Source organism: Halyomorpha halys, unplaced genomic scaffold (assembly GCF_000696795.3).
Source record: "Halyomorpha halys isolate HHAL.00 unplaced genomic scaffold, Hhal_1.1 Scaffold483.1, whole genome shotgun sequence".
Lineage (NCBI taxonomy): Eukaryota > Metazoa > Arthropoda > Insecta > Hemiptera > Pentatomidae > Halyomorpha > Halyomorpha halys.
In genome coordinates this window covers 78,198-100,122 of record NW_027110578.1, presented here as the reverse complement: position 1 = coordinate 100,122, position 21,925 = coordinate 78,198, and the positions used below count along the sequence as shown (strand labels likewise).

The 21,925-nt window shown below is 32.1% G+C and overlaps 2 protein-coding genes across 4 annotated transcripts in view; one reads left to right on the top strand and one right to left on the bottom strand.

Moving 5' to 3' along the window:
* The window catches only part of LOC106683436 (gamma-aminobutyric acid receptor subunit beta-like), a gene marked incomplete in the record, with an annotated part of 109,309 nt that extends 95,875 nt beyond the window's left edge, over nt 1-13,434 (bottom strand). The window contains 1 exon segment of the mRNA XM_067048750.1: nt 13,278-13,434.
* Nucleotides 13,435-13,538: 104 nt separating this feature from the next.
* LOC106683439 (gamma-aminobutyric acid receptor subunit alpha-6) overlaps nt 13,539-21,925 on the top strand; it is an 18,088-nt gene continuing 9,701 nt past the window's right edge. For 2 of the 3 annotated variants that reach the window (XM_067048748.1, XM_067048747.1), the window contains exons 1-5: nt 13,539-13,680; nt 14,218-14,285; nt 17,120-17,343; nt 18,397-18,479; nt 21,689-21,823. In XM_067048748.1, coding sequence (XP_066904849.1) covers nt 13,539-13,680; nt 14,218-14,285; nt 17,120-17,343; nt 18,397-18,479; nt 21,689-21,823 — 652 coding nt within the window. Of the gene's footprint in view, nt 13,681-14,217; nt 14,286-17,091; nt 17,344-18,396; nt 18,480-21,688; nt 21,824-21,925 lie in introns of all 3 variants that reach the window. The other variant, XM_014424921.3, reaches the window with a different exon arrangement.

The window sequence follows — 21,925 nt, the reverse complement described above, 5'->3', positions numbered from 1 at the left end:
TAATAAGTTTTGTGCAGGAAATTCCCTAATTATCGTTTCAACTTTTCGGTCAAACCCTATTATGATGCCTACCAGTCGGCTATGCACAAATTAATAATAATGCCTATAATGTATGATTTTTAAATAGAAGATAGGTAAAAAAAAAAAACCAATAGACTTTATTTTTCGTTAGTTATGCTGAATGGATGAAACTTCAGAGTGAATTCTATTGTAGAATATTGTTAGTTCTTTTAATACTCTTTAATTCATCTGTTGCTGGAGTTACAAATGTGAAGAGAGATTAATAGATGGAGGCATATGAAACAGCCCTGAGGAGGGGGGTGTAGGCTGGACAGGGGCTAGGTTATTAATCAGGGCGTGGACACCTCTTCAACATTAATTATCTCATGTGTTATAGCCCTCTATGGGGCTCTGTCTCTGATTCACTATTATATAAACACGAGGTTTGATCAGTAACCACCGTTTTGTCACTTTTTACTGATTTTTTGTCTATATCACAACTTTTTGGGAAAATTCCAGACCATTAAAACTTCAATTTATCATTTGTATTCATTTGATGATCTTTCGAACCAATTTTTTCCTATTTTCAGACCTAATTACTAAAATCTTAAATAAACAAGCCAACCTTATGCATATATTTTTATAAATAAAAACATTTTCTTTTTTTTCTTTTAAACATTTTCATGACTATAAATAAAAACAATCACATTATACAGGATGTTTAAGAATTAGGTCTCCTAACTGGAAATATAAATTAAGCACCTCAAAATAATAAATTAAGATTCCTAGGAACGTATGTCCGTTACCGCTTTTTTTGAGAGATATTCACGTCTAAAAATAGTCAGTGCTATAAATTACTTAGGTCAATATAAAAAAATATTATGTATCTCAAATAATTTATAAATCATAAATGTTATACGAAGAGATTACCTTGATAATTAAGATAGGTTCAGCATTTTTTTTTCACAGCACTGAACGGCACTAGATATATTTTCAGTAAGGATTCTTAACCCTCAAAACACCCTTTATAATAAAAGTGTTATTTAATTATAGTAGTGAATTCTTTTTTTAAAGTTTTTTATGTGAAAAAATGATTTATGTATAAAAAATAAATAAGATTGCTGACAACGATAAATTTCTGAATCCAGGAAGTAGGTTTGAAATGAGAAAAAATCATCAAATAAATAAATAAATTAAGTTTAAAAGGTCCTTAATTTTTAAGTTATTATAAAGAACAAAAATCTGTAAAAAAAAAAAAAAAAAAACCAGTGATAATTGTTCAAAAGAAATCAAATTAAAATTTATAATTTTAGAGTTGATTTTTAAATGTTCTTAATTTTTAATTTTGCGTTCCAATCACCACTCCTAGTCATACAAACTATCCATTACAAGCTCCTGATACATATCCTCTTTACCAAAATCCAATGGACATAACCTCTATTCTTACACCCTTCCTGAAAGATCTTCAAGAGACCATCAAACCCCTGATCAACATTCTTACACGAATCCTATTCGAAATCCCGTTTAATTTCCCACGATGAGTACAAGGCCCCTAGCTGTCTTGTTATGGAATGTCAATGGTCTGCAAAACCACCGTGACGAACTTGACTTATTTCTACACGATAAACACATTGACATTGCCCTACTGATTGAAACTCATTTCACTCAACGGACACACTTTTACATACGTGACTACGTCACTTATAGATCAGACCACCCAGATAACACTTCCCATACTGGTTCTTGCATCCTTATCCACAAATCCTTATCCCATTCCTTTATTCCTTATCCAACTGATGCAATCCAATCGACCTCGGTAATAATTTCGACTCGCCCTTTCCATGTTACATTTTCAGCTGTATACTGTCCTCCTGGTAATAATCTTTCTTATAACCTTCTTGATTCCTTATTCAGAACCTTCGGACCGCGCTTTATTGCTGAAAGATACTACAATGCTAAACACCAACGATGAGGATGCCGACCAACCAACCCCCGTGGTAATATCTTATCCCGAGTTTCCACTTCCAATACATATGCTATCCACTCGCCCAAAAATCCTACTTATTGGCCTACATCCCTAAAAAAACGGCCGGATATCCTTGACATATTTATCACCTCCCAGATCTCCTCCTCTCAAACCATTGTTGAATCCCTGGATGACCTTTCATCAGATCATAGTCCAGTTCTACTTTTTTTAAATTCAAGCTTTGTGCCTAAGCCCTCCATTCCTTCATTGATTACAGGAAGAGTTGACTGGGACAGATTTGGATACGACTTGGAAAAAAAATTAGACTTGAATATTCAACTAAAAACAAAACAAGACATCGACGAAACTATAGAAAAATTCAGAATCAGTAAGAACAAGTATAAATGACAACACTCATAGAACTAGTAAAATGAATAATAATAAACAAACTAACCTGCCACAGTATATTCGTATCTTAATAAGAGAAAAATGAAGAGCAAGATCGAAATGGCATAGGACCAGATATCCAACGGACAAAACGTATTACACCAAATTGACTAACAAATCATTATGGAGAACCACCAAACAGCTTTTGAAATTCAAAGATTTTTAACTATCCTCTTCTCACCGAATCCCAAACCTGGACCAGAACTGACGAACAAAAATCGCAAACCTTTAAACAACACCTTTCTAAAACCTTTATTCCACATCCCGATATCCTTAACCCAATTCGCCTTGAATGTATTGAAGCAGAACTCAATAATCCATTCCACCTAAATCATTTCATCCTTCTGAAATATCCAGCATCATTTAACGATTACCTACCCAAAAAGCTCCTGGATACGACCTAATAACATCCCACATCCTTAAACTTCTTCCTCGAAAAGCCATCCTATTCCTCACCTACTTATTTAACGCCGTTCTCCGTTCCACATATTTTCTTGACCCATGGAAACTATCTATAATCAAAATGATCGCCAAACCCCAAAAGCCGCCAGAACACCCATCCTCTTACCGTCCCATCTCTCTATTACTGATCATGGGAAAAATCCTCGAAAAAATTATTTTGAAACGCCTATACTCCATCCTAGATTCCAATGATATAATCCCAGATCACCAGTTTGGATTCCGAACATCCCACTCCACTATCCAGCAATGTCATCGTGTGGTGGACGATGTCTCGTCTTCTTTGGACCGCGGAATGTACTGCGCGGGAGCCTTTTTCGATATAGAGCAGGCTTTTGATCGAGTCTGGCACCCGAGACTGCTTTACAAACTCCGTAAATTCTTACCTCCTACATGTTTTCTCATCATCCGTTCCTTTCTTACTAATAGATTACTCCAAGTAAACCACAATGGTTCCTATTCATCCCTCTATTTTCAATCCGCTGGTGTTCCTCAAGGTAGTATTCTCGGTCCCATCCTCTACACCTTCTATACAGCTGACATCCCAACAACTCCTAACACTATCCTTACCACGTATGCTGATGACACATATGTGCTCACAGTTAGTAATAACCCTTTGATTACATCCCAAACTCTCCAGTCCCATATCACAATCCTCTAAGAATAGTGTCGAAATTGGAGGATAAAAATAAATCCCAACAAATCACATTTACTCTTCGTCGTAAACCTGCCGACAGTATACTTTAATAATGTGACTCTTACCCCTGTAGAACAGATCCGTTATCTTGGACTACATCTTGACAAACGACTAACCTGGAATCCTCACACAAGACTGAAAAGACAGGAAACTGCAAGCAGATTCCGACTATTACAGCACTTACTAGACAAACGGTCTAAACTTCCAACTCATTACAAAAGACTGATCTACATGACAATAATAAGGCCCATCTGGACATATGGAGTTGAGCTTTGGGGCTCCAATAAACCTTCGAATTCCTCTCGTTTACAATCCAAAATCCTTCGTAAAATTCTCAATGCTCCTCATTTTGTTACTAATAAAACCATCCATAAAGACCTAAATGTTCCTTATGTAACCGATCAAAATCTTTTAAATGTACTTAATTTTTAATTTTGAGTTAATTTTTAAATGGACTTAATTTATAATTTTGAGTTAATTTTTAAATGGACTTAATTTTTAAGTATAGAAATTAATAACAATAGCAAAGGATTTGGCCCATTCTGAGCCCGTAATTTTGACATGAATATTCTACATGAAGCTTCTTACTATAAGTTTCGTTAGCTCCAAACCAGTTATATATTTTTATAATTAAACATGGTCACTAATTTAAGACAAGTAGTTCAAATCTATTTCCTCTTTCTTTTCACTTACCACTTCCATTAAATTCTCGACACCCTGCAAAAAGGCATATATTTAATTATCTTCACAACATCTCTCGTATTGTGTCAAATTAATTATCGTTCTAATAAATTAATGTTGCTTCAAAGTCGATATAGCTAAAACAACAAAATAAACAATGACTACATTTCTCGGAAAGACAAATTATTAGCAATCAGATGAAAAACCGGTCTGAATTGTACGAAAAACAAGGAAAGTTTTCTGCTGTCCGGTTCCAAATGAAAACACTGCCCCGCCTCGTTGTACTAATTAAAAGGATTTCATTTCTCTTTGAGAACATTCCAGTAATTCTCAACCAACTGTGCGCTCAGGAAAATAAATAAATTTCAGATATTTAGGAATTTAATTAGTAAATTTTCAATTACTAACTCCATTAATAAATAAATAATACACGAAAAAAACAAAACGAAGAAGAGATTTTATTGTAAACTTCATTACAGGCGGTTGGTGAACATAAATTTTAAAACAATAAACAATAAATTAAATGAATAATTAATATAAGAAGGGTCTTGTAATAACCGAAATTAGTTTATGAAATTCAGAATTACAGATACATTTCACTTCACTAAGCTATTTAAAAAAGAGTGAAGTTTATCTATTTTTCTAATTATGATATCTATTAATTTTAACACATTTACAAGAATAATTACCAACTCATTCATTGGAATGGAAATAAATAGTTGACGCTTGAAATTATTAATTTTCAGGTATGTTGACATGTTTTTAAAAGATAGATTTAAGTTAATTAGGGATGGCAGATGATAGACTCCATTTAAGAATTAAACAATAAAAAAATCATCTCGAAGCTATTGAAATCAGGGGTGGTCGTCCATTTGTTGGAAGAGATAACAAGTTAGTATGATATTTTGATCCGGTGAAATGTTCTGTATATGGTTGGTTTTCAGATGTGGGGTAGTGGGGTACGCTAGGAAATCCTCTTGGGAACTCAAGTGAATCATAAGAATGAACTAATGGAAATGAACATGAAGAAATGAATTAAGGTTCGAGATGTCCGAACGGCATTCGTGTGGATTCGTAATGCGCTCTGCCGAATGTAAACGCTGTTTTTTTCTGTATCCTCCTTCCACATCCTCGCGATGCTAACCGTATTTGAGATCAAAGGTAGAAAACCGCGGGCTCCAGCTAAGTGGTCCAGCATACCTTCAAGTCTAGAAGGGAGATATAATACCGTATTCTCTTTTAATTTTCTATAAATGATCACTATCCATAACGAGGGTACCGCCTGCTAACTCCAATCCATTTTCTCGACAATCCACAACAGCCTCTTGAGCTGTGAGGTGCTATGCCGTATAATCCATTGACTAAGGAGTTTCAGTACTTGGTATTTAATTATAGCTGTCATTGACTTCGGGAATCTCCGTCACTACGTAGAAGAATATTTTTTCTATTTAAGAATGTCTTATCTTTTCAGTGTCCGGTAGTGGGGAACCCTCTCTGTAAAAAATACCTGTGAATTACTGCTCCGCTGCACGTCTCTGACCTCTCTTCTGCAATTTTAAAATTTGGGAGATTAAGATGGTTCCAGTAACGGATCGAGTCGCACCTTGTTAGTTATTCCTCCTGTTCCTACCTCCAATGCTGAGTTTCTACTTCCTCCTCCTCTCTGGCCCCTTTGTCCATTGTTATGTCGCGGGCACATTTGACTATAGACTTTTCTACAGCCATTGCTTCTTGCACAATCAAGTGCCCTGCCAATATTGAAATAAATTTTGATGAAAATCTTTAGCTGGTGTGATGCCTCGGCCTATCCTACAGTTTCAATCAGTTTTTCGGAAATGGCTGTATTTTGAATCAGAATATTAGTAAAGTAGTAATCTGTCCGGACTTCCTCTCTTCTGTAAAGAGGCGGTAAACATCCTCTTCAGTCACCCAGCGTCATTCTCCGTATGCCCTTTTCAACGTTCTAATAACCTCGTCCTGCGAAGTTAGCATGTCAGCTTGTATTCCACTTAGGGCATTCCGTTGTATTTTTCCTACCAAGGACACCCTCAATTACATTGCATCCAGGAGATCTACCAACCCTGCTTCCATCCCTGACTCTATCAGATTGTGAATCGGTTTTCCTCTTTTCATAAAATGGTTAAGGTGACCAAATTTTCCGCTGAATTCCAGTAACTCTAATGGCATTTTTTAAGGATTTTGGTGGTAGTGGCTACACTCTCATACATTTTATTTGTATTAACTCAGAATCGAGGTTGACTTCCGATCTAGGTGGATGGGTGTTCTTTCCATTAACCTACTCTATAAGACCCTGATTAACCATAGTTTCACCTTAATATTAACTGGCACTTAACTAATAATGTGATAACCGTATCTAAGAAATAACCTATAACGTGTCTTACGAATTTTACTTCTTACAATTTTACGGACTCTAACACTGCGCACTTAATTCCTTGTTTCAGCACCAGTTAAAATATTCAGGAATGTAAAAATAAGAAAGAAACAGACATGGGGTGAACAGTTTGAATACTTGAATAATACTGTCTATATTTACCTTCTACAAGCATTATCTAGTTTTACAATGACTGTTTATAGTGCTTATACTATACGCTACTTAGTTCCCATACACACACATATATATATATATTTGTGTGTGTATTATATATAACAAACATATATGAATTTTTATGTTGTTTTACTTGTCTCCAGTCTAGTTTCTCTAACCATCGGGGAAATGGACGAATTATGTCCATTATGCCCCACTATCATACGAATCGTTTCAAAATGCTTGGAAATCCAAAGACCACAAATCTATGTACGACAAGTACAATTTTCTTTCTGCTCAGTAATTACTTACTTTACGTTTTACTTAATCTGGTTTTGGATTTATGTATTCAATAATTGTCGATAATAACACTATTTTAAAAAAATAGAGTTTTCTATCGAAATTACGATTTCGGAAATGAGTTTCTTTTTAGTTCCATTGCTTATATAAGTTGGATGTGTAAATGAGACTAGAGATGTATAAAAGAAAGATATCAAGAGAAGTTATGAGAAATAATAGTTGACCTAGAATCCGTCTAGTACACAAGAAATAATATATGAATATTCATAATTTGTTAGGAACACGTTTTAGTGGAATATATGTTAATTTTATAATGCTAGGGCAAGTTTAATGCAAACCAGGTTGCCTAGTGGTTACATCAGACCACAGGCTTAGTAAAACTTTTAAGATTGTTTGCAAGCACTTTGCAAAGTCTCTATATAGCGTATTGTTTATTAACAATACAAAAGCTCTTATAGGGAAACGTGGAATATGTAAACTCTGGCGAAAGAAATCGACACTTCTGGAAAACATCATTGTTGATGAAAGATACATTGTCAAAATCAGTAAACATTATTGATTGAATACATCCTTATGCAGATACTTGAATAACCTCAACTAGGTAGTATTGAAAACGTTGAGGAAATTAGTAATCTAAAATCTCATTTTCGGAAAAATGGTCTAAACAAGTTAGGTTGATTAACACGCTTTTAGCAATAAGTACTTATTTTGTAATACGTCCTTGTACTAGTAATCTACTTGGAAAGAAGATGTTATAGAGGAGAACTATTCTATTATGTTCTCGCTCTGCCTAAGACTAAATTAAATTAATTTAGATAAAGGATTATTTTGTTACTTTAGAATATAGTGTTCCAGCATTAGTTGCTAAATATTTGACAGGGAATTATTAAATTGGTATAACTCCATATTTTCGATTTTGTGATGTTCAAATGTAATGAAATGAAACAGAACAAAAAAATATTACACTGACTTTGTCACTCTAAAACAATTTGTGGTTACGTAATATGTTGGCCAAAGAAGTATAGCCGTTCTTACTTAAAACGTATATCATATATCACTGGGGATATACTAAAGGCCGTTGAACAGGAGGGATTTGAACGAGGGAATCGTCAATGCCTGAAGTATGGGGGATGGAATCGAGTTCCAGTCGAAGGCAGCTCGGATAATCGAAGAGTTAATGGCACAATATAGATATACAAATCAAATAATATGAACTGTTCAATGAACAGTCTAAATGAATGGATTGTCCTTTTTTTTTTTTTTTTTTTTTTTTTTTTAGTTTAGCAGAAAATAGAGGAAATACAGTTGAATTAGCGAAATTTCGATATGTGAATTATATGATTTTATTATTTATTAATTATTTTTTCCACTAATTCATTCATATTGTGAATGTGAATTTATTTTATTGTTACATTAAATTATTCATTGAATTAAATTGTTTGTTTCAATCTGAAAGCCCTTACGAAGCCCAGCAAAGTGGCCGAGACGTTGATTAATAATAGTTTTCTTTTAATATTTCGATAATTTTATTGACCGCCATGTAGACTCTCTTCCTACAATCTACTTCATCGGTCAACCATCTCCAATCCAATACTTAAATTTTCTATGTGTTGTACATAAATTGTTTTGTTTTTTATCATTTTATCAGTTATATTTTATTAATTTTTTTTATTTAGTTTCATATTTTATACTCGAATCATGTTAGTGTTATCTTTTATTTAATTTTTTTTATTATATACTAGAGAATTTTAGGGCATGAGGCTTAGAGTACCCATTCCTGAAAGACGTGTGTTATATTTCCACCATCTGGAACAGTCAAAATTTATTTCTTGCCGGTTCTGAAAAATGATCTTGACACTTCAACTTTGGTTAGTTCGAGGTGGAAACTTCTAGTTAACCGTCAATGTTGGTAAAAATTTCCCACTTCTTTGACCAATAATTCTCACTATCAATAAGTAAACAAGTAACAGTATATAACTACTAAAAGCGATTCATCTATATCAGAAGTGAGCGCTCGTTTCTGGAAAAGCCTTTAAATACAAAGTATGCAATCTTTTTTACGAGGAATTCTAGCATGAAATAGTATACGCACTATTCTACTTCACAATTGTGAGGTACAGGATATTATATTAATCCTCGACAACTTCTGACACTGCTAAATAAATTTCACTAACGACAGAAATACTGCAATGGCCCTCTCTAAGAAATAGTAGCATCTGAACCCCGACGAGAGAGGATACAGCAGTCAAGGGCTACAATGAATTGATTATGACAGCCAAAACTGAAAACAAAATTTGCTAATTGGAAAAATAAATTGTTAATGGCTCTTTTCATGTTATGCTACGTTTCGATTTTGTCCTCATTAAATTATAAAATTTATTACTCCATTTCAAAATACTACAATCATAAAAAATCGTATTGTTTTTATAATCATTATTCAATAAAAATGAAATTGACTCATGAAAAACAATTGTTAATGTTTGAACTAATTTATATTCTAATTAATTAAATTGCTAAGCATAAAATACAAAATATTCACTTCGTGATGAAATTAGACCAGTATCACCAGGGTTCTTCACCAATCGGATTACATCTTCCCCGCTACTTAATAATTCTCCAGGCCCTGAATTCTGAATCCAGCTCCAATTATTTAATGTTGGCACTTATCCTGAATTATCAGCGGGAGGTAGCTGGAATCAGGTCAAGGATAAAATTTAAGCAGTAGTTCCAGAATCCGATTAAACCATTTAAAGAACGGTATTGTTACAGGCTACATAATTTTCATTATTTAAATTGAGAAAGGAAATGAAATATAACATTGCAAATCTTCATTTGAATAGCTTACCAATTTTACACAGAGTTCTTAACGATTCTGTTCTTTTACATGGCGTTTCAAGTGAATTCTAATAATCACTACAAAAATAATAGATGAGTAAGTACATAAAATCGTGATGGAAAATAATTTTTTTTTTTTTGTTTTTACTAAAAACAAAAATTTTGTTGATTATGCTCTTATTTAATACAATATAACACAAATTATTTTTAAATTTATATAATCTGAAATATTTGGTTTCCTAATTAGGAAAACTTTTGTAATATATTTGAAAATATTTTGTCACTTTTTCTATTCTCTTTTACACTAACTTAGTTCAGACTGAGGCTTTAAGTAGTGTGACTAGGGTGAGGAGGATCGTGTTTTGAAAATAACCGATGAATCTGGGCCGAAACGTCACAAATATATTAAATATAACGTAAAACTGATATAAAAGTGTTGATTGATACATAATTTTAAAATAAAAATTGTGTGTATAATGAGGTTCACATGATTTTCCTCAATCATTTTGATTGATATCTGTTAATTAAAACTTAATTCCACTAGAAAAACTAACAAGAAAAATAAAGTTGTTTACAATAGTCAACATTTAATTTAATGTACACTATGGTTTTTACTTTGTTTGATATATGTCATTGTAATAGATTCCTGTGTCCTAACGGCTCCAACCATGCCATAAAAAATTAAATATTATTTCTATGATTCAAATTAAACATATTTTGTTTCATACCATTATAACATACATATAAAAAAGAAGACAGTAACTATGCAGTTCTTTGAAACTTCCTTTAAGATTAGCTAGAATTATACTGTACGAAGATTTATTTTTGCATATATCCTCCAAACGATACCGTTTTAATAATTTAATAATATTTTTGTTCAGAACCCCTATAATACAAAATAAAACAGAAGATTAATAAATGTATACATATATTATCTAATCTTTCTATATAGATCTAATCTTTCTCCTTTTACTGTAGCAGGGCTACATTTTAAGAAGAGTTTGTAGTAATGAGATGACTGAATTTAAGTTCATAGTTGTGAGTCCATGGCCATATTTCCCGGCCGGACGGAACCACCCAACTAAAACCCCCAGGGAGCGACGGTCCTATATCATTTTTGAAATATTAGTTAAAACGGGAAGAGGAGACTTTAGGATGGTTAAATATTTAAAAAGGGCCTAAAATTGAAAAACGGCGTGAAACCCTCCACTCCCGCCCTTCGTGGTAGCCTTACTTATCTGACTATTCAAACAGACAATTATAGCGAGTAGGTTGGTCGATGTACGCATGTCACAATCTCACTAGAGCAGGTCATAACACAAAAAAAACCTATCCTTACCGGCCGGACCCACCCCACATTTGAAATATTTGCTTAAAACGGGAAGAGGGGACATCAAAATAGTTAAATATTTAAAAAGCGTCTGAAATTGAAATTATTAGAATCCGGCTCTGACAGAAAATAATTTAATGAAGAAACGAAATTTTATTATAAGTATGACAGGAAATACCAGAGACGTGGGAAGGTGCCAAAGAGAGTGTTATATCGATCACGAGAACCAAATACATCAAAATAAATGGAGCTTGATGCTCTCATAATTTTACAATTTCAGAGGAAAAATAGTTTTGACTGCTCCTGACCAAAGGTTATGATTTGAAGAAAATAATGTCCATAGAATAATATTAAAATGCTTAAATGTGTAATGAACTAATATTTTTAACACAAAGTGACGCATAGAATGGGTTATAAAGAAATATCTTAGAATTCATTGGATTAATAATTAGATGTTGCTGAGAATGTATTTATTTATGACACACAAAAAAAAAATCAGTGGCGTACCTAAAATTTCGTTCCGATTTGAGGAGAATCTATCTAAAGATTAACATTTATGAAATCCACAATGACCAAGAAAGTCATAGGAATATGTCGTTGAATTCAGAATAACACTTTCTGACCATTTGTTGGCTATCAGAAGCTCTTCTATTTTTTTTATGTATAGAATAAAATATTTTAAGGCATATTAGAAATATATTAATTGATTTTTATAAGACAACGTAAGGAATAATTTCAAGGAACAAAATAGTTCCTTTTTTCGTTTGTGTACAGGTTGTTTTGGTTTAGAACGGATAGATCTACAAAAAAATTAACATAATGGCAACAGTGTGGAATCCGATTATTTTATTTAAATTTAAATTATATATTACCAGATTCGTTCGGTATGCTAAAAACTATTATTGAGAAATGTAAAACATAATATTTTCCACAACAATCACTAGGTTAATAATATAATATAGGTTTATGTATTTTTTTTTTTAACGAATAAGAAAAAGTAATTTTTTTTTTTTCAGGACTGCCGAAGAGTACGGTCTGCCCCCTATAGTTTTAACGCTGAAAACGCTCATGAATTGAGAAATTTATCGATTGATTTATTAAGATATGATTTATCGATTAGTTAAGTGATGTATTTACACCAAGTTATGATGCGGTGAACTGAAACATAGAAAAACAATAAAAGAAATCTTTCGTTTATCTTGTCTGTCAATGTATAATACTGTCAATACTGACTTATTATAATAGGTATGACTTTTCTAATACTCATGACTTCAGTAATAACGCATTTTATCACGTTTGACGATGACAACGTGTGAGCAATCCAAACATTGACTTTTTATAATTTTTTGACACATTCTAATGATCATTTAAAAATAAAATCGTTCTTTTAAAAAAGTGTTTTAATCAAGTTGATTATAAAATTTGAATAAAAGATTATTCTTTTGAATATAAGTTCCGAACAAAATAATTTATTGGAAATAACAAATTAAGTAGCTATTGCATAGAGCTGTTGTAAAAAATAATATGATAATAATCAATACCATTATTAAATATTTGTTGATTTATTTTTAGTTAATGTAGGAAGGGTAGTCCGTGTGGCGGTCAAAACTAGAACGTTGGAAAACTATTTATTGTTAACCAACGTTTCTATTTTTTTGATACCTTTTTACGCCCGGACTATCTTCCTACAATCTACATAATATAATATGGTAAATATAATTTCTGACCATACGAATATACAATATAATATGAATATACAATATAATATGGTAAATGTTAAAAATTGAGTGGAAATGCATTTAACGACAGACGACCAGCCTATTTGTTTGCTGAAATACCTCTATGAAAATACCGACACTATCAAACTGCTTTACCAATTGCGTGATTAATAAGTAAATATTAATTAATCATTCAAGATGTTACACTAACTGATTGTAAATAGTCGACAAACGAAGTGTATTTATTACATTTAAAAAAAAAGTTAAAAATAACTTTACGATTATTCATCTAATCTTACCTTTGAACTATATCTGCATAAGGAAACGGCGTAGTCAATATTAACTCCTAAACATCAAGCACAAAAACTTCAGCAAGAAACGTTTACACAAGAACTACAACGTTCACTCTCAAACTGTGTAAATGTAACCTAGAGAAGAAACGATAGGAAGTCGAGGACAGATCGCACGCTACTAAGAAATCTGAGGCTATATCAAAGTGGGGAATACAAATGTGGAACAGGTGTAGTTCTGCAGCCGGATTGAGCCTAGTGCCCGCCGCGATGCTGGTCGGGGTGGTACTCCTTCTCATCCTGGAGCTCTTCGTGGCTGTCCTCAGTCAGGGCTTTACTGCCAATGTCACCAGGCTCCTCAATAGCCTCTTGTCCAGGTCTTACGACCAGAGAATACGGCCTGACATAGGAGGTAACTTTACCATTAACCTTAATCTTTAAACATAGGTTGAAAGTGGTACGACCAAAATTGTAATTTAAATGCTTCATGAGTATCGCAAAATATTTTCTGTATATAATATGATTGGATGACTTATGATATTTTAGATTTTCTTATCAAATGATATGCTAAGTAATAAAAACAGAATGAAGTAGACGGAATTCTTAAAATATTATATGATTCCGGTTATCTTTCCAATCCCCGAAAGCTTACTAATCATATTTTTAATTATGTAACATAACAAAAACAAAAATAACCTTTTTACCACACACAGCACAGTAAAAGGATAATAGCCATATATATTAGGTTTTTTACATTGCAAAGCTGTTAGCAATTTTTATGCAGTCATTGAATGATTTTATTATATGATGTTGTTCATACAATAATGAAGAGATTATTATATAAACTACATCAAAACAGTCTCATAAATTGATAGTGAAATATAAATTTTATACTCATCTATTTTTTCAGTTAGTAATATATGTAATTCATGAGTTCCTTAATGCCTAGGACCTCCAACTAAAGTCACGTGCAACATGCATATAAAAAGTTTGGGACCTGTAGAAGAAAATGATGAGGTAATCACATATTTTTTTTTTTAAATAGACCAATATTTTTTTTTTTTAAATGAATTTCTAGTTAACTATCGTGTAGTACCTATAAAACTATAATAATGCTTCCACTTTAATAGCCGTGGGATGTTACATTGTAAAGCTGTAAAATCTAGCTAATTATGATCTTATTAGCAATGCATTTCCAAAACACTGATTTACAAAAAAACAAAGACAGCTATAAATAATATTATTTCAATTTTATGAGAACTTGGCCTTATTACTTCAATACACAAGCTTTTAGGGCTTCCTTTTCACTAGGACATTAAATTTGATGTGATGGTTGGCCTCAGCAACCATATTATTCTTCAACTGTTGTTATTTGAAGATCCCGGTGAGGATCATCGTTTTTGATGTACCATGGACTGTATTTATTATATCCCTTAGAGCTTTATTTTGGAATCTTTATACAGTTTTTCTGTTGAAATATTTATCCCGACAGTTGGATTTCATACGTCCAAATTAGTTTTAACGAGTTTGTATATATGAAGTTCGTTATAATCAAAAATATTAGATTTGCAAAAAGTTTAGATATCTGTTTGTAATGTAAGTATTCTTTTTTTTTTACATGGTGTTCTTTACAAGATATTTGGATCTAATATCATACCGAGATATTTGGCCAGATTTGACTAGATCACTATGTAATTCTTTGTAAACGACAAATATTTTACTTCGAGGGAAATCAATATGAATCGATCTTGTTGAACTAAGATTTTCAATCTTGAGGTCTATCTCTGTGTACTGGATGTGCTTATGTATAATTTTCGGATTCTTCAGAAAAATAAACCGTTAAAAATTTCCAGGCTTCTGGTATAGATTGGAAAGAACATAGGGCCTAGAACACGTCACTACGAAACACTATTCCATAATTTATGAATCCCAGATGATACATCTTCTAGTCTTATTTTAAAGTACCTCTCAGATAAAATAAATACAACTCTAATAGTAGAGCTACGAAGAGTTTCCTTAAGTTTATAAATAAGCTCTTGTAGCCAAACTTTAAGCGCCTAACAGCTGAGAAAACTTTTCCTTCATCAAATGCTTCCTCAATTCGAACAATAATTCTATTTACCTGATCAAAGTTTGAAAGCTCATGCTTAAACCTAGAATGATTATTAGCTTTCTTTCATCGATTAGAGGCATTAAGCTCTTGAGGAGCAATTTCTCGATGATTTTTGACAATACAGTCAGTCATGATATTGGACGGTACAATGTTAGCTCATGAGGAGGCGCCTTTCTTGGTTTCTGAATCATGATAAATTCGCTAACCTTCCAGAACTAAAGAACATAACTGATCTGGAACGCAACAGTTATTATTGTAACTTGTTGGCCTTCCACGGTAGTGCTTTCCTTGTCCTAGGACCAGATCATGTTCAGTCGGTTTCTTAGTGTTGATCTCATACTAGATGGTATTTTGAACTTTTTTGATTCTGACAGATGGAATTGTATTATTCCTTTCTTGGAACAATGCCTCTTCGCTTTCCTTTGGGGTGGATGGAATAGTTTCTGTAATTAGTCAGTACACTCAACCATTATCATTAGTTATTACACTCAAAAAGTTTACTAACGTTTCATTGTTAACTTCCTTGATTGCCTTTCAAAACAACCGTGAACCTAGTCCATTGCAATCTTTAGAATTATATAGTTTTTTGACATATTTTTCTTCTTTCGTTTATTGTATAATGAACTTAACTATTTCTAGTAGGTAGGTTTAGCTTTACTCAGTGATTTAAATTTTTATTTTATTTATATTTATAAGTGTTTTTTGCCTAATATTGAATATTTGTAACTATTTTATTTACTCCAAAATAAATTAATTCCTTGAAAGATAGTGTAGATTTCAAATCAATTTTTCTCGCTGATATTGAATAGCTATCCCTCTAATTATTCAAAGTTGGATTGGAATTTTTTAAAATATTTCTTTCCTTAATGGTGAGGTTAATTGTTGTATAGTCCGAGTATTGTTCCATATTTTCTTCTACTGTCACCGAATTGCTGAAAATATTATTGGTAACGAAGATTTCTTTAAAGTCTGGCAACATGTCTGCATAAGATGGCCAATACTTTGGAGTACAGCCGAGTTCCTCCGTGTCTTTTGTAAGTTTACCTTTGGTTGTGGTCAAACGTAAGCCCTTTTTGCCGATAACAAATCAGTTACCATGTTTACAAAAGAGATCTAAGTATTGCTATTTTGTTTTCAAGAATGCCTCGGAGGACAGTAGACACTGATCTTATATCTCTTTGTATTAAGGGTAATTTAATATCGTCATAATGACTGATACATTTTTTTATTAATACTCCAATGCTTCCCTTGCAGAGTTACTTGAGCGTGTTGGAGGGTATAATTTGAAATCTCCAAGTTTACTAGTATTTCTAATATAAATAAAATTCAACTCCAGAAATAACTGCGGTTTATAGTGTTTTTTAGAAGCCCAAATGCGTTCTTGTTGGTTGTAATAATCACCATTATTTTCCCATCCAGTTATGTTCTAGATTGAAATAAGTTTTTTTAATTTTGGCAAGTCTTTGTTTTATATCTTCGAACTAGCCATTTTTTTATCTTCATAAATTTCCTTTTATTATTTGTAGCAAAATATTTTGTTTTTTCACAACATTGTTTCTATGCTGTTATGTTTCAGTATTAGATATTTTTTCATGGTTGCTGATTTGTTCTGGTTTATTAGATATACAAATAAAACCAAATGAACTTAATTTAAATTTACGTATAACAAATTTATTATTAATAATGTAAAATATGTTGTTTTAATAATAGGGCCTGTAGGTGAGTTATGATATTTTAGACTTTTTTCATGGATATCTACTTTCGTCAATCTTGGTACGATCGCCGATTGAGTTTCTCATTCCCTGGAATTGATGAGTTATCCATGTCCTGGCTCTTCCTGGAGAAAATCTGGAAACCTGACACCTACTTCATCAATGGAAAGAAGTCTCACTTACACGGGATCACAAGCCCGAATAAGTTTATAAGGATAAGAAACGATGGTCTCATGACATACTCAATGAGGTATTTAGATTTTGATTAAATATTTTTATTTTTAAAAACAAACGATTAAACTATGTAATATTTAATATTTAGAAGAATAAGTTGAAACTTTTTTTTTTAAACTACGTATGGGAAAAGGTGATTTTTTAACAAAGGAATCTGCAAGATTTTTGGATAGTGTACATGATGGTAAAGTTTGAACTGCAGACAAACGAGCTTAAATACTCCTCTTGAATATCCATTAATTAATTAAATTCTTATTAAATTACATTAATTTTCCTTATTATTTAGGAAAAAAGTATGATTAGTGTTCACTCCGTATCATGTTCAGGACATATTCTATTATCATTGAAAGTATAACTATGATAGAATTTAAGGATAATTGCATTCAGGGTGGTGCAAGTATAAGCTTATACTATTCTAACGTAACTGAAAAACATTTTATTCTTTATAATTATTTTTAACTGAAATTCAAAATTTTATAAGCACCAAACTGACTTTATTGATACTGGCTATTTGAAGAAGTGGTAACGCGAGAATCGGCTATTTTAATTAAAAACTATTCCAACGTGATAAACTAAACGTCGATTTAAATAACCTTACCTTGAACACCCAAAAATAGGTGATCGCTTTCGGGGTTACCCGATATAAACAAACAATTATAATTATAGAGGCATGTCAGACTAGTGGATACCATTCATACTTTCTTCACTTACGACTCATTCGGTTCAAGAGACCAATCATTCATAAAACTCGTACAATTTACTGACTCTAAACAACACTGAGCGTTCCTTAACTTATTTATCACTATTCTGAAACCATAAGGTTTGATTGAGCATTCAATAAGCACACATAAAATAGAAATCTGTTTGATGGTCATTGCATACAGTGAATAATATTTTATTGAGAATTTCAGATATATTGTTATGGTATTGAATGTTTACAAACTTCGGAAGTTCCGTGTTTAAATATTTGTAAATATGTATTATATACTAAATTACTTATCTAGTCTATTAGAGTATTTATAACAAAAGAATACACCTAAATATACTCTAACATGTCTTTATGTTTCAGGCTTACAGTTGCATCTCAGTGTAAAATGTATTTAAGAAAGTTTCCCTTGGACAGTCAGAAGTGTTCCCTCATCATTGGTAGTTGTAAGTAAATTAATTCTGAATTATTAATTACATTTCGTAGAACTGGATGTTAAATCAATATAATTTAATCAATATTAACCTAATAATTCTTGGCACGTAAATTCGAAGGAATCGCTTCAGCACTACTTTTAAAAACATAATTACATTTTACATAATATTAGTACTACTTGGAGAACCTATTTTCAACTATATTGTTACATTATAATCTTTACTTAAATTATTTTATTACTATTATTGTTATTACTTAAATTCTGTTTTACGTAATTTTTTTAAGAAGTTGGGTGTAAGAAAGTCTGAGCTATTTGAGAAAGTTACTCTTCGTCAGTGATTTCAGAAATCCTGTCTGACAATGACCCTTAGTAATATTCCAGTTACCCATGTTGAAATGATTCACGTCATAAGTCTTCATCCGCAAAAGTACTAAGTTACAACCCCATGGTCTGCGATTATTTTAACATTTATTAAAGAAATAAATATCCTCAAGTAGTAATTCAATATAAAATGATCTACATGACAATAATTGGAGCTGTTTCAAAATATTGCGTTAAGCTTTGAGATACTAAATCAATGATATTCAACATTTTATTTTAACTTCTTCATTTTTAGAAAATTTATTTCTACAGGCTCTCTATCTTTAAGTCAAGACTTAATAATTCAAGTAAATTATTTTAATTCATTTTGTTACGAAAACAATAGATTACGTATTACCCTCAGGGATATCTTCAAACTTGACGTTTTCAATACTTTGAAATAACTGCTATATTTGTATATTCATGTTATGTCTGAACCTATTTCTTACCTAAAGATAATGTGCAATACTAGGGAACTAGATATTTCGTTTAAACATTATTTGTTTAATGTTTTTCATTGTATCTTTGTATTATTTATAATAATAGAAGCTGCCAGAATCAAGAGCAATGATTATTAGAATTCTACGTGTTCATTCGTACATGTACAGGACGAAATAATTTTTAAAAAGTTGATTAAATAAAATTTTAAAAAATAATATATATAAAAAAACATTTAGTGTTATTGGTTCATGCTTTTTATTAAGATTTGTGAGGAAGATTTATAAGACTTTAAAATTAAATTGGATCTCTAAAACATGTTTTAACTGGTTAATGTAATTATTTGGTTATATTTATTTTAATTTTATTTTTTTTAAAACTTTATTTAATTGATAGATATTACAATCTGCCACACTAAATATCTCTTAAAATATATACAAATAGAAGAATAAAGAAAACGAACATAATCAAACTATGTGTATGAAAGAAAAATAAATAAAATAAAATAATAATAAAAATAATATAATCACCGGTCACATTTACACTCTTATATACAATATTTATACAATCGACCTGAGGATCCATGAGCCCATTCTATCCCCACGTGTTGGGTAGAGCTCAAAAGATCCCACCGCATCCCTCCAGATGCTGAGCAAGAGCACTAAAGCCCCAAACACTCAACATGTGGAGAATCTGACCATTGCCAGAACTCCAATTGTCCATTTTTATTTTACAATAAATTTCTTGGCCACTGCCGTTTCAACCTTCTAGGTTGGCTGTAGGGATGGGTGGAACTAGATAAGTTTTGAACCAAAGGATTAGGATGGTTGGAAAGGTTTAAATGGAATTTGGTTGGTATGAGGTCATATTTATTAAACGTGTTTTACCGATTATATACACAACTTTATAATAATAACAGATGAGATACATATTTGATGTGTAATATTACCTGCGATCGTGAAGATAAAAAAGAAAAGGCACTAGCTTGCCAACTATGTAAGTATTGAATAAAACACATTGAATTGCAGAAAGACACCAACTGTCTACCGTTTAATCAAAGGTCTAAAATAAACAAACATATTAAAATAGTAGGAAGTGAGGGATATGTTGCTTTAGGTCTGTATAAATAAAGACTTCCACCTCCGAGGTATATATTTAGTGATGGCTTCTGCCAAATCAGATAGGGCCGTCTCCAACCATTGCCCTGCGCTTCTCCATGTCCGTATTGAATTACATTTGAAAGACATGAAAACAATAAAATTAATCTGTAACAGTTAATATTCCCTCCTGTATGTAGTAAATTTAATATAAATTTGAAGTTCTTAATAATTTATTGAACATTAGATAAAATGACTTAACATGATTAACTAAATTCCAATAAATCCCACCAAATCACATTTACCCTTCGTCGTAAACCCATAACCTCTTGCCCCACAGTACCCTTTAATAATACCCCACTTATCCCTGTCGAACAGATCCGTTACTTAGGACTACATATGGACAAGCGATTGACATGGAATCCTCATACAAGTCTGCAAAGACAGGAGACTGCTCTTCGTTCCCGACTATTACAACATTTACTAGACAATCCATTACAAAAGATTGATCAATATGACTATTAATATACCAATAAGGCCTATCTGGACATACAGAGTTGAGCTTTGGGGCTCCACCAAACCATCAAATTCTTCCCGAATCCAATCCTTACTGGTCCTTACTTTGTTACAAATCAAGTCATCCATCAGGACCTGAATGTCCCATATGTTGGCGATTTGGCCAGAAGCAGATACCATTCCTTCCATGATAAACTTCCCAACCACCAAAATCCACTTGTATCAAACGTGGCTTCTCCTTCATTACTTAATAATCCTCCTAGGTGGCTGAAAAGAAGATGGCCTCGAGATCTTCTCCTTTAGAAATATTATTGGAGTTCTATCAATGGTAGATTCTCCACATGTTTGTATCATGTCATTATGTCACCTACAGGAAATTTATTGCTGAATATATTTTATACAGTTGTAAATAACAATAAATAAATTATTTAATAAAAACATGATTCACGAAATGACTACTGAAATTATTAGTTTTTTTTTTTACTATACTTTTCATAGTAAAATAAAAGTTAAAGTAGGTGTTTCTTATTTACATTTTATTATTACTTGAAGAATAGTCCTGATGATTTTAGGAGTTCATTTGAGAAATAGTGAATTGGATTTTTCGCAAACCTCTCATGACAAGAAATTAGTCACCACGAAAGTACCCAATTCAGAAGTATTAAAAATATTAACCCCTACGTATATGCATGATTTTAACTAAATTAATATCAAATTGTTAATTGAGTTGTTTGAATCTGTATAAAGCACATAGGTAAGACTTGCTGGGTCAGCTAGTTTATATTAATGTTTCCGCACATACTTGCAGATGGTTACATGACAGATGATGTTCACTATGTGTGGGACGAGTCAGGAGTCACGATCGAGAAAGGAGTTGAGATGGCACAATACGATATTGTGAATGTCACCACAGAGGCGGCCAAAACGGCCCTCAGAGGCATTGGTAATCATCTTAGCATATCATATGTTTAATGCTTACCTTTATTTATTTAATAATTCTCTCTCTCTCTCTCTCTCTCTCTCTCTCTCTCTCTCTCTCTCTCTC